Genomic DNA, 16,636 nt, shown 5'->3' with positions numbered 1-16,636 from the left:
TTTCAGTGGTAGATGAAATGTCAATCAAATGCTTAAAATTTTAAGATTTAGGAGGGCTTGTAGTATCAGGCCGTCGATTTCGGTCACCTCTGGCTGTTAGGATTGATGCCTGGCGGGTGACTACTCGCCTCTTTGAAAAGTGCTCAATGGGGTAAGATATGTTACGTGCATCGCAAGAGTGAATGTGTGGCTATGTGCATATATACATGAGAGAGTGTGTTTAAACATCGTACATGGTGCAATAAATTATTTGAAGCTAATTCCACTAATCCTGACAAAAAGAGTCGAAGTACTATATTTAGAAATCCATAATCTCCTAGAAGTGTTTTGATTTTAGATTCTTTTCAAGAAACGTTTAGGACGATGAATCAGAATCACTTTATAAAAATATTTTACTAGTTAACTAGATTTATGATCCATGAGAAAATATCAATTTCTTAAAAAATATATTAAAAAATTCATTTTTTTTGGGCAAGTAGCGACTTAAATACAACCCATATTAACTTGGTGCACAGCTAAAGAAAATATAATTGTTAGCAAAGACGTAGATAGAGAAACAAAAGTGATTCTCCTGCCAAATCAGTATTTTGCTGTTTGAATCCAGCAATGTAAAAACCATAAATGTTTCAGAATGATTCTAATGGGAGCGTTTCTCGAGTCCACCGTTTGGAATCGATTCTTGTGTTCTAGACTAAAAACCAAAACGTTTCGGAGTTCCAAACACGTCCTAAGATTTAAACTAGTTTATATAAGGTATACATGTATTTACTTTCTTTCTTTTAAATAAAACAATAAAAAAGTTGTTATATCTACCAAGGAAAACAATAATACGTACAAAAGACCAAGACCAAAGACTTGACATAAATTAAACAATCTACTTCTTTGACCAGGTGCAAAGGTGCATGAGGCACCAGTAAAGACTATTCTCTCACACTTCGATGACCAGATAGCCGAGTTCAATGCCCCTTGACCCCACCTACCAGTGAATGATCACACACCCATTTGACTGGTACTCCGTACAGTTTAACGGTTAAACCTCTGGGGCGGCAAAGACGGCGACGCGGTAACCGGCAGTCCCGGTACACGGGTACAGTACTGCTCGAGCGGAGGACCGCACCGTCACTGTCTTTTGGGCCCACTTGTCGGAACCTAATTTAATTCGTCCGTCTCTCTCGTTCGCGTCTCCCTCCCTCGTGTCCCCCACCCATCTCGTCGGTCTCCTCGCTCCTCTTTCTCCCCCGCCTCGCCACCCCGAATTAGAAGGAGCTCCGAATCTACCGGGCCGAGCTCGCCCGCTGGCCTCCCCGAGGGCGAAGCCCTATCGGCTGCCGCTCCCCGTTGACAGGGAGCTCAGCCCGGCCACCGCCGCGGCTGCGGCGGGTGGACGTGACCGGAGCTCCTCGCCGCCGCTGATAAGATCCGAAGGGTTCCTAGGCTTTTTGTGGCGGGAGGCAACTGGTTCCGTCGGGTGGCCCGGTGAGCATGGCGGGGCCCAAGTTTGGGTCGTTCAAGGCGGAAAAGGGGGATTCAGCGGCGGCTGCCGGCGCGGCGGCGCAGAGGAGGGACCCATACGAGGTGCTCGGGGTGGGGCGTAATGCTACTGAGCAGGAGATCAAGAGCGCCTTTCGCCGCATGGCACTCAAGTAAGTATTGTCTGCAATGCTCTTGGATTTCGGTACTTCGCGTGCTCTTATTTTATTTTGCTCAGAGGGAAGGGCTGTGTTCAAATTCTTTTTGTAGATTAGTTCGCATTTTGTGCTTATTTTGTTCCAAGTATGAGTAGATGTATATCGTTTGCTTATCTTGAATAAATTCCTCTCCTTTTGGAACCACATAAAGACCAGTATTAGGTAGCTTCTGAATCATGCATTATATTGGAACGAAAAACAAGGCTCTGTCTTGCAAAGAAAAAAAAAACAAGGCTCAGTTTAGACTGTTTAGCTATCTCGTTTATTGATAAATTGATGGAGACAGTACAGCTGTTTGAGTATTTATATATCTGGTAAAAATTGTACTGCAGGTACCATCCAGATAAGAATTCAGACGACCCTGTTGCCTCAGAGAAGTTTCAAGAAGCCACATTCTCCTATAACATCCTGTCAGATCCAGATAAGAGGCGCCAGTATGATGCATCAGGGTTTGAGGTGATTGATGACATGGTTGAGCAATTTGAGCTGACTGTTTTTTCATGCGACTAATGCTTTTGTTACTGTTCAGGCCATTGAAGCAGATAGTCAGGAACTGGAGCTGGACCTATCAAGTCTCAATACTGTAAATACAGTGTTTGCTGCTCTGTTTAGGTAGCTTAAAGATGATATATCTGCTATTCTGCTTTACTCGATATTATTTGCCTCATTATGTAATGTAATATATTTGTGCAGCAAACTAGGTGTACCAATCAAGACCACTGTCTCGGCAACAGTTTTAGAGGAGGCATTGAATGGATCAGTAGAGATTTCTCAGCTTCAGCTGGGCAAATCTCTATGTAGGAAGGTTGGCAACTGCTTCTTTTTGTTCTTTATCTGTTCATTTTTCTTACCACTGAGTAAACTTTGGTATTTATACACATGTTGGCAGGTAGAAAAGCAGTCAGCTCACTTTTATTCTGTGGACATAACAGATAAAGAAGCCAAAATGGGCTTAGTTTGTAGAGTTCATTCAACTTCTAAAAGTAAATTTAAGGTTTGTTGCCAACTTACTATTCATCCATCTTCTATGACTGTTTGACCATATAACTCCTATGTTACATCAGTTATTGTGTTTCAGTTCTAAATGTCACATTCCACTAATAAATGTTGTCCTTTTTTTGTACAGAACTGACCATGTAACTTGATTATGTTAGTTAACTGATAAACATCGTCTTCTTTTAATTGTAGGTTCCATAAGCAACCTATTTTGTTCTTATTTACTGAATATAAGTCTACCTTTTTAGTGGAAAATATTATTTCACTTCCATTGTTATTAAATTACGATATTTGATAAACAATCAGCTGCTTCTCTTTAGTTGTTGATCTTGTCGCTGCGTAGAACGTTTAAATAAACCAAGCACTCGATATATTGTGTAATTGCAGCAAAACAAGTTTGTTGACACTTCTCTTTTCAGCTGTTGTATTTTGAGCTTGAGGACAATGGTGGATTAAGCCTTGCTTTACAGGTATGCATGTGTGTAGCCAGCTTATCATTTTTGTTAGTACAGATGAAAAAAGAAGAAGACAAAGTTCTATTGGTTACTGGCTTATCACCTGCCATTCTGCCAAGCATATGACGCCAAAAATGTGAAAACAAATATTTTCGTGCCAAGTTTAGATCTTGTTGATTTGGCAACCTTGAGGGCACAGCCAAGTAGCTACAGCGCACTGACTGCTATAACTGTAGTATGTTAGTATCAATAATGCTTTGTTTATCACTGTAGATGTGTTTGGCATCTGTTTATTCTAAAATATAGCTGATGTGGTATTGTGGTTGAAGCAAGTCCCCTCAACATGATTTATGACAGTTCAGTAATATACTAATATTGTTGGCTGGGGAATTTCTCATCCTGACATTATAAGTTAATTTTGTGTTTTTTTAGCTCAATCTCACAAGATAAGTGTTCAATTGGATAACCTGTAGGAAATATTTCTGTGGTATATATAAATCTGAATATGTTCCTTAGCATTATGTACAATCCATCTAGAAGCCTTTATTGGTCCAGAAATATTACCAAGGGTCTCAAGCGTACACTTTATCCTGCATAGTCTCCCACAGTCCCACTCTCCCAGGGGATGAACTGTGTGTACCTTGACTTCATTATTAAATGTTCTGTTATCCATCTAGAAGCTTTTTTTTCTTCTCGAAAACGCAGGAGAGCTGCAGTTCATTATATTAAGAAGAAAATCCATCTAGAAGCTTTTAACTATAAATTTATCAGATCACTGAGATGGGCAAATGGCTGCTACCACACCACTTCTCTCCATATTGAACAGTTAAGTAATTAGCTTAAGGAATCTGATTGTGAGCACACCCTGAGCTGTTGTGAGATGCTGTCACAAAGGAAAAGGAAGTAATATCTGGCCCATCAATTCTTGATGCTGTGAGAGGATGTTACTTCCCCTTGGTATTAAAGCCAGTTCTTATTGAGAGAGATCACGCAGTTGCCTATGTATTTAGGGAGACTGTAGGAGTGTAGATGGGGTAGGAAACATATCAATCTACTGCACTTGAATTAATCTAGTGCAGTATTGATTCAGATATCATGTCTAGGGAACCAACCCAAGTAACTCAGTTGAGCCATTTTTGGTAAAGGGAACACAGAAACTATACAGATAGTATGTCATGGATGCACATTGGGCATCACAAGAGAATAAAACAGATGCATCATTTAGAAAGAGCATCATAGTTACTAACTTATTTCTGAAGTCATTGCCTTGTTTGTATTAAAGTACGCTGCTTGACAATGTTCTTCTATCCATAAGGGGATTGTGATCTTACCATGTTGTCTGAGCATGATTTCAGCTAACGTCTATTAGCCTAGTGCAGGAAGATAGTGTAAAAACTGGAAAAGTTACTTCTGCGGGGATGTTCTTTCTAGGCTTTCCTGTGTATCGATTTGAACAAAATAATTCAGTGAGTATACAAATTAATGCCTTTTGGCCTCTTTTTGTTTTTCTTTGTGTGTTTATTTTTACAAGCTCCCTATTACTACTAGGCTGCTGCTGCGAAGGATCCTGACAGTGCTTTCTTTAAAAGATTGGATGGCTTTCAACCTTGTGAAGTAAATGAACTGAAAGCAGGAACCCATTATTTTGCTGTATATGGTAATATCATTTTCTGTTGTACCATATCTAGGCATTTGTGACTATATTACAATTTACTGAAAATCAATCACTTTTCAGGTGACAATTTCTTCAAAAGTGCGAGCTATACTATTGAGATTGTATGTGCTGAACCCTTCTCTGATCAAAAGGAGAAGCTACGAAGCGTGGAGGCAAAGATAATTGCAAAACGATCTGAGCTGTCTAAATTTGAGTCTGAGTATCGGGAGGTATGCAGTTCCCTTTGACATATTTTATTTATGCAGGTTCTCCATCTATCATAAAGATTTAATGCTAAAACACATCACTAAATTGGAAGGTTTTGGCAAAGTTCACTGAGATGACTAGCAGATATGCTCAGGAAATGCAAACGGTATGTGCATTCATTAAACTGGCATTTGTGCTTCTCACTGTGGTCTGAACTTTCTATGTTTTCATGATAGATTGATGGGCTTCTAAAGGAAAGGAATGCAATTCATGCATCCTATACCAACAACCCAACTCTGCAGCGGAGTTCCAGTAGCAGCAAAGGGAAATCACCCTCTAAAGGGTCCAAAAGTGAGGATGACCAAACTGTAAAGAAGGAAAATAAATCGAAGAGCCAGCCAGTGGAGGGATCCAAAAGTGATGACGAGGGTCCCAAAAATAAAAAGGAAAAAAAGCCTAAAGATCGGATTCGAAGGAAGAAGTGGTTCAATATTCATTTGAAAGTGGACAAGAGAAGGCCCTGCTGATAACTGCAATGTACCATGTAACTGTATTTTTTTGGTGGGTGGGTGGGGGTTGGGAAGATCTATCTCTCAGTATTCACTTGTTCTTCTGTTCTTAATTTTTAGGTGTTCCCTAGATCTCTGCTCCAAGCAAAAGGAAGGAATTCCCATTTGACATCCAGGAAGATGCAGCATTTCATTTTGTCGATGATTCCCGTGATCATATTCATACCCATTTTGTTTCCTGAAAAGTCAGGAACCTCGCCAGTTTCAGAAATGGTGTAAAGAAATGTACCACGTAGTTTTGGGACCCTAGTCGGATACTGTTGTATTTATCTCAAGTTGGACAGTTAATGATGAATGTACAATAGGGATCTTAGTAGTGTGCTGTCCAGAATGGCAGAATCCAATTCAGATTTGTTCAATTTGTTTGATGATGTCTGTGTTGACATTACTGTCCAACTTGGCTCTGAACCATCCGATCTAAACTATTGATCCTGTATTCCATGAGGCAGTCTAGCAATGTACGACGCTGGTTGAAACCCGTGCGTCGTGCTTCATGAAGGAACAAGGTTTTGATGATTCGTGCTGTTTCAAACACCGAATGAACACATTGTTACAACTCTACATATTAGGAGAGCCATTTGAACCAGTATGCTCCCTGGTTGTGTGAGCTTGGTATTCTCCTAGGCTAGTCACAAATTCAGGTATCGCATGATGAAGTGAGAGAATTTGTACCCCTCCCCTTAGTTGAGAATGATTAGTTTATCCGGTGTGTTGTGCCGTAGACCAAACCGCGCTTTCATGGTGTGCTGGAGACAAAATCAACTCTGACCATGTGTTCCGCACAAAATCAAGCTTTGGCACATCCCACGGACAAATTGTCCAACAAAGAATGTTGGCTTCCTTTCCCTCCTAGCATTAGATACAGATACAGGTCCATAGTTGGTCTGTAATTGTGATAGGCGTAATTTCCTGGTAAAGTCACTGATAGACTGATGTTTCCGATCGATTTTGTTCAGGGTTGCCTTAAGGCCCTCCACTGTGTGCAATCGATGCCCAAAAATGAATGGGTTTCACGGTGATCAAATGGGCATCGGACTGTGAAGCTGCAATGTTTGAAAAAGTTGGCACCAAAGCCATTAGTATATGTGGGGACTGCAAGAAATAAAATAACTCCATCTTCTGAATATCTTTTTTAAGATTCGGCACCGGTACCTCTATTTGCTTTGCTCCGGGTTTTGCTTGCGCCACTCCGAATTAGCATCGCTGGTTACAGTGTGTTTGAAGTGATGCCTCAATTTTCTCACTCCTCTCTAGGCATCACTCCGAACACACTATGGAGGGTCTCATGAGCGAGAAGTTGTATTAAATTTTTAGTGGGTCGTTCATGTACTATAGTTATCTTCTCTTTGCACCCTAATAGTGTGGTTTTCTGATCCTCGTTTTTAAAACTAGGAATTACACCTATTTTTATATTTCCTTTTCTAATAAACCTGCTAAAAAGATCCGACGATTCAAATTTGTACGGCTTCCCACTTCCCAGGCACAACACAAATCGATAGCATTTGGCATTTGCTAAATGTAGTAACGACCACCCAGGACGAGAGACACACTTTACAAGCAGCACAGCGACCGTTTTCCACCCTTTACAACTCCTGTTCTTCGGTTGTGTCCACCGCAAACCTCTCCCCGCCACTCCCTCGCCTCCGTTCGCCCCCCTCCATTGCCTCCAAGAACGGCCGCTCCTCGCATTTCTTGGACCTGCACACCCACGCTTCCAAAAGTTAGGAGGGGAACCCATCAGCCAAGAGCTATCCATACGCACAGCGATGCACCAGCACGAGATACCAGCCATCATGCGCCTGTCCCTCCTCCTCCTCGTGGCCGCCCTCTCGGCGCGCGCCGCGGCGCAGCTGCCGGCGCCGGCGGGCGGCGCCGTGGGCGCTCTGAAGCCGGACTTCTACAGCCAGTCGTGCCCGCGCGCGGAGCGGATCATCGCGGAGGTGATGCAGACGAAGCAGATGGCGAACCCGACGACGGCCGCGGGCGTGCTCCGCGTCTTCTTCCACGACTGCTTCGTCAGCGGGTGCGACGCGTCGGTGCTGATCGCGTCCACCCAGTTCCAGAAGTCGGAGCACGACGCGGAGATCAACCACTCCCTCCCCGGGGACGCCTTCGACGCCGTGGTGCGCGCCAAGCTGGCCCTGGAGCTGGAGTGCCCCGGGGTGGTGTCCTGCGCCGACATCCTCGCGCTGGCGTCGGGCGTGCTGATCACCATGACCGGCGGGCCCCGCTACCCGATCCCGCTGGGGCGCAAGGACTCGCTGTCGTCGTCGCCCACGGCGCCCGACATCGAGCTGCCCCACTCCAACTTCACCATGGACCGCCTCATCCAGATGTTCGGCGCCAAGGGGTTCACGGTGCAGGAGCTGGTGGCGCTGTCGGGCGCCCACACGCTGGGCTTCTCCCACTGCAAGGAGTTCGCCGACCGGCTCTACAACTTCCGCAACCAGGGCGGGAAGCCGGAGCCGTTCGACCCCAGCATGAACCCGTCCTACGCCAGGGGGCTGCAGGACGTGTGCAAGGACTACCTCAAGGACCCCACCATCGCCGCCTTCAACGACATCATGACGCCCGGCAAGTTCGACAACATGTACTTCGTCAACCTGGAGCGCGGCCTCGGCCTGCTCAGCACCGACGAGGAGCTGTGGACGGACCCGCGCACCAAGCCCCTCGTGCAGCTCTACGCCTCCAACCCCACCGCCTTCTTCACCGACTTCGGCCGCGCCATGGAGAAGCTCAGCTTGTTCGGCGTCAAGACCGGCGCCGACGGCGAGGTCAGGCGGCGCTGCGACGCCTACAACAGCGGCCCCGCCATCCCAGGCGCCTTCGGCGGCGGCGCCATGCCCAAGATGTAACGCTGCGCGTGGTACGACGACGGCGCGCGCACGTGTTTGTCTGCCGATCGATCGACGGGCGAGCTGTGTGTGGCACGACGACGACGCGTTGCTCCAGGACCTCTCTGCTCCTCCTGCGGCGGTCACGATGGTGTTAACATTTTGTGTGGAAATGTGATATGTTTCCTGCTCGATCAAGTTATTTATTCCTAATCTGTGTGCTGCGGAAAAAAAAAGGAACTTTGAAATGTTGCTAATTGCTAGTATAAATTAATTCGTTTTTTTTTGTCCTTTGATCGTCTTGCCAGTTTATTCATCATCATGTATATAACTCACGCAGATTATCACATTGTTTTCTCATGATTTTTTTGCTAAATAAATGTTGCGAAACAGACCTTTTTTTTTTGAATTTCAAACAAACAGACCATTTTTTAATTTGTGACATTTGGCGGACAAGGACACAGGCCACGGCAGCATGTCTGCGCGCTTGTGATTGGCTAGTCCCGTGGGCGTGCACGTCATAGATGATCTGGTTCTGAAGCCGGCAAATTGTTTTAGTGCGCGCCGCCTTGCGTACATTGCTATGTGTACACAGGGTTTCATTTCATGATTTGGGGAAAGCAAAATTAAGCGCAGCATAAATATTACATGAAACTTTATAAAATTGTTAGTTCTTTAAAAAATAGATACAATAACTTAAAAATAAGTAAAAACAACCGAATATAAAAAACGAACCTTACATAAAGTTCAATTGATTCACGTAATTTTCTGTTCAAGGAAGTTTTCTTATCTAGGTTTAGAGGGAGATCATTGGCAACAAATGAACCTAGCGGTGGAGGTAGACATAGAGGTGACCAATCATACGCAAGAGAAAGGACCTTAAATAGATGGTGTGAAATGGTGAAACCGGTTAATATGGCGCAGATTGAGGTAACTCAAACAAAAGCGGCACTACTATTAAAAGAGCATGCAAGCAGGAAGTGAATATTGATGGTAACAATGTGAAGTGCACAAAGAAACTTGGTAGGAGATCTAACGAGCTGTAATGCCCGATGACCATAGCTTTGTGATTGATACATTAAAAGAAGGATAACAATTAATATTAGCATGTTTCATATGAAAAAAAACATGCATAAAGACTATACGACAGGGCAATGGATCACACCTAAGTCGAGAAACGATGCGAGCGATATGTATAAAAAGAAATAATGGTATAAAATTGTTGGATTTATCACCTAGATAAATTTGTTCTCATGCTTAATTTGTCACCCAAGTGGCCACCTAATATTCTCCTGCACGCTCCCATCTCCTTGTGTTGCCTTCCCTAGACTTGCTATACACATGTGTAAATCATGTACTTTTGAACATCAGTGAATTAATCTGTTAACATAGTGTTCCGGGCTCACAATTTCTACAAGCTCATAAAAAACAAGAGGCATCGGTAGCACTGCAGGGACAACATAAGGGGGCTTCCTAGCAAATACCGCTACGCTCTCGATCAGACCCGTCTGAACTCTCAACTTCTGAGGCGAACCCGATCCCCACCAGCCCAGCCCGGCTAGCCTTCTTCATCGTCCCTTGTTACCCGCACTGCGGGAAGCCTCCATGCGATCCCCTGGGCCGTGCCTCCCAGCGCCGGCGCGGCTCGTCGTGGCTGCCCTCCTCCTCGCGGCTCTCACCGGGGGCGCCGTCGGCGCCGATGGGTACGGGCGGGCGAGGAGGCTGCACATGAAGAACAAGGTCCTGGAGATGTGAGTACTCAGCTGCCATGTGCTTCATCCCTCCCGTCTTCGCCGTTCGCAATATTTCTTCTGACGGATCTTGTTGTGGGCGCCTTGGGTGGTGTATCCAGCGCTGTCTACGTGATGCTGTAAACACAAAGGCTAGCTCTTCTAATTTGACGAGTTCTGAACTGAAGTCGTGAAACGAATCCTTACAAGTTAACATTTGACGAGTACAATGCTAATCTTTTTCGATTTGTTGGGTCAAATGTTAACATTTCGAGCTCACCTGTCTTTGGCCTAGGATTGGGGTGACACACCTCGGAACAAAAGTTATATGCCAACGTGGTTGGCAAAATCTGACAGCGCTTTGAGCTTTAGCCTCTAGTAGCACTATTATTTGACGTTCTTTTGTTCTTTCTTCGATGATTAGCTTCTTCTGAAATGAGTTGACTTTAAAGTTCTTCCAAATTGATGTTATTAAAGACCAAGAGACTGTAGAAGTTGGTCAATTTGACATCTTCAGTTTTATGCTTCCAAGGCAGAGCACTGTTGCATACCCTCTCGCGAAATCTATCTTCATGGATCATCGATGCTATTACAATGGTATGTGATAGGCTGGCACATTTAGTGTTGTCAGTCAAGATTCTAGGGCATCCAACATGCCTGATGAAAGGATCCAACATATCCTAGCCACTTTAAAGGTGCTAACATTTGTATTGTTGCCGCTATCAAGATCCAGTGCTGTAAGTAATGACCCACAAAGGCGTGTGACAGGGTGGCCATGCGTTAAGACCTATCTAGGAAGCCTGGCCTCTTATAGGCCTTAGCTTCATTGCCATGTTTAAATATGTTCTGGTATTGATATACTTCCATTCCTTTCAGGTTTTACCATGCCTATGACAACTACATGACTTATGCATTCCCTGTATGTTAGCAGCCACTTTACTTTTGTTCAATTGGTCATTGACTAGCACAAGCTAATGTTCTTTCTTGATACCTTTTCAGCATGATGAATTGAAGCCTCTTACTAAAAGTTTCACGGACTCACTTAGTGAGCTTGGCAACTTAAATGTATTAAAGTATTGACAACTTTAAGGATTTTAGTTTGTATTATATAAGCTTAAGGTACCACAACTTAATGTTACCCTTTATTCCTTTTTTTTTAGCTTGAACACTTGCCACAGGATTATAGTGGATCCGCATTGACACTGGTTGAGTCATTATCAAGGTACACTTTATGAAGTTGTAATGTTTCTAGTTTCTTTGTGCTTTGAGATTTATATTCTCCATTGTTGTTCAAGATGTAAACTTTTGTATTTTTCTTTAGTACACTTCTATTCATAAGATTGGTATGTGATGCCTCTCTGTTTGGCTCATGCAGTCTTGTTGTCTTAGGTAACCTCACAGAGTTTGAGAGAGGAGTTCTCTGGCTTTCAGAAAATCTGACATTTGATGTTGATGCTCGGATTAATCTTTTTGAGGTAATGCTATTTGATTATTTTCACTGTTACCACACAGGATTTCAAGAACCAAAGCAGCCTTTTCTCATTGTTCTTTTTTTTTCTCTCTATTCAGTGTAACATAAGACTTCTTGGGGGGCTTATTTCTGCTCATATTCTTGCAAAAGACTACAGCAGCCAGTTTAAACATGGACTGTATCAGGATCGATTACTACATCTTGCTGACAGTTTAGGCAATCGTTTTCTACCGGCATTTGAGACACCTACTGGATTGCCATATGCATGGATTAATCTTAAGGTTCATATACCAACTTTGTCTTTTCTCACACTTTAAAAGCCTAAATTATTGTATTCATGGATCAATCGTAAGGTTCCCTTTACAACCTGTGTGAAATAAGACAAAAGCTTTGAAATCGTATGGCCACTTGAATAACCTCATTTGTTGTTTGTACAAATCTGTGTACATTCAACAGGTCAAACTGAGAAAGGATCTTCTTCAAAGAGTTACCACATTTGTCTGAAAGCAGACTTCAACAAACCTTAAGTTTTTTCTCCAATAATTTTTGGAAAGGACCTGTGTATAGTTATTAAGACAAGCATGCTCATTCGGCACAATGTTAACATCTATCAATGTTTACCTTAGGACAACTGGGACATTGCTTGCTAACAGCTAAAATGATAAGAGTGACAAATTATAAGCATGCTATGGTAGAATGAAGAACCACTGAATGATTACTTTATTTGGAAAACTCAAAGTTCACATGTATTAGAAATCTGGTACTATTACTTGTCAATTGGCATAGCTTTTGACCTTATGTTTGTTAAAATATTTTTGTTGATCATACAACAACCTTTTTCAGTACGGAGTGATGGAAAATGAAACAACTGAAACAAGCACATCAGGGTGTGGTAGGTGGAAGAAATTTGGGTTCGCCATTTCTAGGTATAAATGCATATTCCGTTGTGGTTGTTGCTTACTAATCTACATGCTTACAGGTTCCCTTATACTTGAAATGGGTGTATTGTCACGTTTGACTGGTGATTCTAGATACGAAGCTGCAGCTCTTCGTGCTCTCCGCAAGTTATGGAGCATGAGAAGTTCACTGAATCTAGTGGGCACAACACTAGATGTTTTAACTGGCAAGTGGATTGAGTATTCATCCGGAATTGGTGCTGGTAAAACTATCAATACTTACCCATGTGATTTATTGATCATGTGCTTATGTGATGTGTTTGTAGCATTATTAGAGAATATGCTGTTCTGTTGCCTTCACTGTTACATTTTAGCATCTTCATTTCTAAAAACAGATAATTATTGTCACTTCGTGAAATGTCTAATTGGAAAATATACCTTTTAAGGCATAATAGTGATTTCTAGTAACATGATTGCAGGTGTTGATTCATTTTATGAGTATCTGATTAAAGCATATATTCTTTTCGGAAGTGACGAGTACTGGGATATGTTTCATTCAGCTTATCTTGCAGTGCAGAAGTACTTCCGACATGGTCCATGGTGAACAATTCTTCCTGCACTTCATTTCACCCACCTTGTCAGTCTCAGGAGTATGCTTGTATTGAAATAGTAATGATTGTTAACTCTACAGGTATCATGAGGCTGATATGAGGACTGGAGAAGCAACACACTGGCAGCTAACTAGCCTTCAGGCCTTTTGGCCAGGTCTTCAGGTTTGCTGAACTCCATGGATTACTTTTGGATGATACTTTTTTATTGTTTGCTTAGTTCTACTATAATGAACAGACACTGCTGGGAGACGTAACTGCTGCAAATCTATCACACCGTGAGTTTTACAATATATGGCAAAGATTTGGTGTGCTACCTGAAAGGTATACTGTTTTCATCCAAGTTTTCGTTAATGGAAAACTAAAGTACACACGTCTAATAAGACAAAACTATTTCAGTTAGAGATGAAGCATAATCTTTCAAAAAAAAAAGAGATGAAGCATAATCTAGATACATGCATTGATGTATGTTTTATATTTTATAGATATCTTTTGGACTATGGAATGTTGCATCCTACAGAGAAGTACTATCCCTTGCGTCCTGAGTTTGCTGAGTCAACATTTTATCTTTATCAAGCTACTAAAGGTGCACCCAACAGACCCCAGAAGAATATATTCGTTTTATCTTTATCTAGCTCTCGAAGGGCGGGCCTGGTGCAAGCGGTAGAGTCTTACCGCCTGTGACCGGAAGGTCCCGGGTTCGAGTCGCGGTCTCTTCGCATTGCACAGGCGAGGGTAAGGCTTGCCACTAACACCCTTCCCCATACCCCGCACAGTGCGGGAGCTCTCTGCACTGGGTACGCCCTTTTTTATCTTTATCTAGCTCTCATGTGTTCATCTAGGTTTCCTGTCCTCTTGAGCTCATCATATATGACTTGTTCTTTGTAATCATGCCATTTTCTTATTGTAGAATTTTTCTTTTTTCTTCTCCATTCCCAGATTTCTAAATCACTTCTCTTATAGATCCTTGGTACCTAGAAGTGGGTGAAGCTATTGTTGGATCACTTAATTACTATACTAAAGTGGATGGAGGTTTTGCTAGCGTCAAAGATGTTTCAACAATGAAACTTGAAGATCATCAGCACAGCTTCTTTCTTTCAGAAACGTAAGCTAACAGTCTTCCTCTTGTTTGTTTGAAGCAGTTGGCAGGAAAATACTTCGTGCACATCAGAAAGTCTCTCTTTTTCTTGACTCAATGGTGGGGCACGAACCCCACATCGATAACTCAGTTACTTAACATGCTAATTAATAACTTGCAGGTGCAAATATCTTTTTCTTCTGTATGATGATTCATTCTTGAGGAATCAAAATTACATATTTACAACAGAGGGGCACCCCCTTCCAATAAGAAGCACATGGCATGAGAAATTTCCTGCAGCATATGTTCCCAGCAATTGGACATTTGTTAAGGTGCCTTTTCTTCTTTCAGGCTCCATCCCTTAAGTTCTCCTTTCATGAGTATTGGTCTTCAGATTAGTTGATCTAGGAAAATATTGGCATTGCATATGACACCAAGAACCTCTGCAGGATGAGATCCAACCAATTCGCGTGAGCGCATTATCGTCTCAAGTTTGTCCGGAGACAATTTTCCGGAAAAGCATTGGCACCCCATGGGAGAGTGCGTGTCATGTACCAGATGCACACGCTAGCCACAGATGCAGGACTGATGATGACTGTGGTATAGAAGCAATAACATGCAAGAAGAGGACCTGCAGTATGGCTGGCTACTGCGGCTTATGGCTGGTGATTTATTAGCATCTCAATAGCGGGAGGCCATATTGTTTTGCCATTACGGGAGGATTAAAATAGCCTCGGCCTATAACTGTAAAATAGAGTAGTGGGATAGCATGGCGCATCTCAGTCATTCAAATTTGCCTTTCTGAATTCGTTTTGTACATGCCTGTATTCTGGTGCAGATTTTTAGCATTCGAGAGTGTACGTAAAGGAAGTAAATTTAGTGGAATTGCATGATACGTAACAAGATACGTAACAACAGCTTCCTTCACCATATGACTTAATCAATGAGCACCATGTTTACCCCAGCCAAAAACTCTGGGATGCAAGTACCGGGCGTACATTTATTTTTGGCAAACAGAACAAAAATACAAATCAGGCAATGGCCACGAATACAGCAAAAGATGAGTTCAGACGAGACAACGCTTGAATTAGGGCACTTATGAAACACACATAAGTTCTATCTAGATTTGCACTATATTTTTCTAAATATTATATGTAGCACAATTTTTTCTTTACATCTTAGTCCCTCCATCCTAAAATAACCGCATGCCTCACTCCTTAAGGAGTTAAACTTTTTTAAGTTTAACTAGATATATAGAAATTATTATATCAATGAATCTCTAAATAAATTTATTATGCAAATACATTCTACAATTAATATGAAAATATATTCCACAATCTAATGATACTTATTATCCATAATAAATGTTATTACCTTTTGCATATATATTTAGTTAAACTTTAAATATTTGGTTCCTCGAGAAACGAGATATGCACTTATTTTGGAACACAGAGTACGTTCTAAACTACTAACTAACCAAAAAAGTTAGACTAGGAAGGTAAAGCACTTACAAAGGAATGCAATGAGTAAATGTGAAAATATAGATTGAATTAGAAAATGCAAACTACTGCATAATGATTTCCCCCGCAATATTGGTAAGTTTAGGCTTTTTCACTCGTTCTCGTTGTAGAACCTCACAATATTGTCCTCGAAAGAGCTAGGCTCCGTGGTTGGATAACTCCGTAGATAGCCCACGAGCCTTTCCCACGGGCCTCCGTGTGACCTCTCCCTAACCATTCCTTGTCGTCTTCACTATGAAGAGGTCTTGGACAAAACGCCAAGGCCTCGGTTAGTGTTATCTTGCAATATTACTAGCCTAGCACATATAACTCTTGGTGCATGCAAGCACCAATAGCAAGGATGTATGTACTCATTAAACTGTCTAAACACTAGGCCTAAACCTAGAACAAGCGATAAAGCGGCCTCTAACTAGCCTAATGAAAACCAAGAGGTCTTGGACAAAACGCCAAGGCCTCGGTTAGTGTTATCTTGCAATATTACTAGCCTAGCACATATAACTCTCGGTGCATGCAAGCACCAATAGCAAGGATGTATGTACTCATTAAACTGTCTAAACACTAGGCCTAAACCTAGAACAAGCGATAAAGCGGCCTCTAACTAGCCTAATGAAAGCCTTATGTTTGGTTTTGATAATTGAGACAACTAGTGGACTAACCTTTATCCCAAGTGTTGTGATTGAGATAGGTTATGTGCACACCAAGACTGAGCAAGATGGCACTCATGGAGGAGATAAGAGGTGGCCACAAGTTGATCAAGTGCTCAATTCTAGAAAAAGAAGAAAGAGAAAAACAAAACCCTATGAATTGAAGGCAAAGGTATAAGATAGAGCTCTTTGTTTTGCCGGTCAAGATGCAATAGAGTGTGTGATCAGGTTTAGGATAGATAACCATTATATTATGAGGGAAGCTCTCAAGTTGAATGGTTATCTA

General features: G+C 42.3%; 3 protein-coding genes across 4 annotated transcripts; all 3 read left to right on the top strand.

The window, feature by feature from the left end:
- The first annotated feature begins 1,196 nt into the window (after positions 1-1,196).
- LOC136474726 (chaperone protein dnaJ 16-like) lies at positions 1,197-6,045 on the top strand. The gene is made up of 12 exons (XM_066472286.1): positions 1,197-1,643; positions 2,021-2,144; positions 2,218-2,300; positions 2,382-2,493; positions 2,578-2,682; positions 3,104-3,154; positions 4,519-4,605; positions 4,688-4,796; positions 4,875-5,023; positions 5,113-5,166; positions 5,237-5,537; positions 5,630-6,045. Exons 1-11 carry the CDS (start codon positions 1,483-1,485, stop codon positions 5,525-5,527), a joined length of 1,326 nt encoding a protein of 441 aa, XP_066328383.1. The 5' UTR covers positions 1,197-1,482; the 3' UTR covers positions 5,528-5,537; positions 5,630-6,045.
- A 1,157-nt stretch (positions 6,046-7,202) lies between these two features.
- LOC136474725 (peroxidase 31-like) lies at positions 7,203-8,562 on the top strand. Its single transcript, XM_066472285.1, has one exon. The coding sequence runs from the start codon at positions 7,336-7,338 to the stop codon at positions 8,422-8,424; it is 1,089 nt and encodes a 362-aa protein (XP_066328382.1). The 5' UTR covers positions 7,203-7,335; the 3' UTR covers positions 8,425-8,562.
- Positions 8,563-9,910: 1,348 nt separating this feature from the next.
- On the top strand, positions 9,911-15,126 carry LOC136474723 (alpha-mannosidase I MNS5-like). 2 transcript variants are annotated; one of them, XM_066472283.1, is made up of 15 exons: positions 9,911-10,154; positions 11,010-11,052; positions 11,133-11,198; positions 11,294-11,355; positions 11,509-11,608; positions 11,703-11,885; positions 12,448-12,496; positions 12,584-12,763; positions 12,980-13,100; positions 13,192-13,273; positions 13,347-13,432; positions 13,594-13,694; positions 14,072-14,213; positions 14,368-14,518; positions 14,636-15,126. In XM_066472283.1, exons 1-15 carry the CDS (start codon positions 10,009-10,011, stop codon positions 14,861-14,863), a joined length of 1,740 nt encoding a protein of 579 aa, XP_066328380.1. In that variant the 5' UTR covers positions 9,911-10,008; the 3' UTR covers positions 14,864-15,126. The 2 variants fall into 2 exon arrangements, with proteins under 2 accessions (XP_066328380.1, XP_066328381.1); XM_066472284.1 differs by having other exon boundaries at positions 12,448-12,530; positions 12,636-12,763.
- Positions 15,127-16,636: the final 1,510 nt, after the last annotated feature.

The sequence above is a fragment of the Miscanthus floridulus genome, chromosome 8 (assembly GCF_019320115.1).
Source record: "Miscanthus floridulus cultivar M001 chromosome 8, ASM1932011v1, whole genome shotgun sequence".
NCBI lineage: Eukaryota > Viridiplantae > Streptophyta > Magnoliopsida > Poales > Poaceae > Miscanthus > Miscanthus floridulus.
This window is presented reverse-complemented; position numbering and strand designations above follow the sequence as displayed.

Coding starts and splice junctions, on each gene's coding strand:
- LOC136474726 (XM_066472286.1), top strand. CDS start 1,483: ATGGCGGGGCCCAAGTTTGGGTCGTTCAAGGCGGAAAAGGGGGATTCA. Junction 2,301..2,381: donor GTGTTTGCTGCTCTGTTTAG/GTAGCTTAAAGA, acceptor ATATTTGTGCAG/CAAACTAGGTGTACCAATCA. Junction 2,683..3,103: donor CTTCTAAAAGTAAATTTAAG/GTTTGTTGCCAA, acceptor TTCTCTTTTCAG/CTGTTGTATTTTGAGCTTGA.
- LOC136474725 (XM_066472285.1), top strand. CDS start 7,336: ATGCACCAGCACGAGATACCAGCCATCATGCGCCTGTCCCTCCTCCTC.
- LOC136474723 (XM_066472283.1), top strand. CDS start 10,009: ATGCGATCCCCTGGGCCGTGCCTCCCAGCGCCGGCGCGGCTCGTCGTG. Junction 11,886..12,447: donor ATGCATGGATTAATCTTAAG/GTTCATATACCA, acceptor AACCTTTTTCAG/TACGGAGTGATGGAAAATGA. Junction 13,101..13,191: donor TACTTCCGACATGGTCCATG/GTGAACAATTCT, acceptor TTAACTCTACAG/GTATCATGAGGCTGATATGA.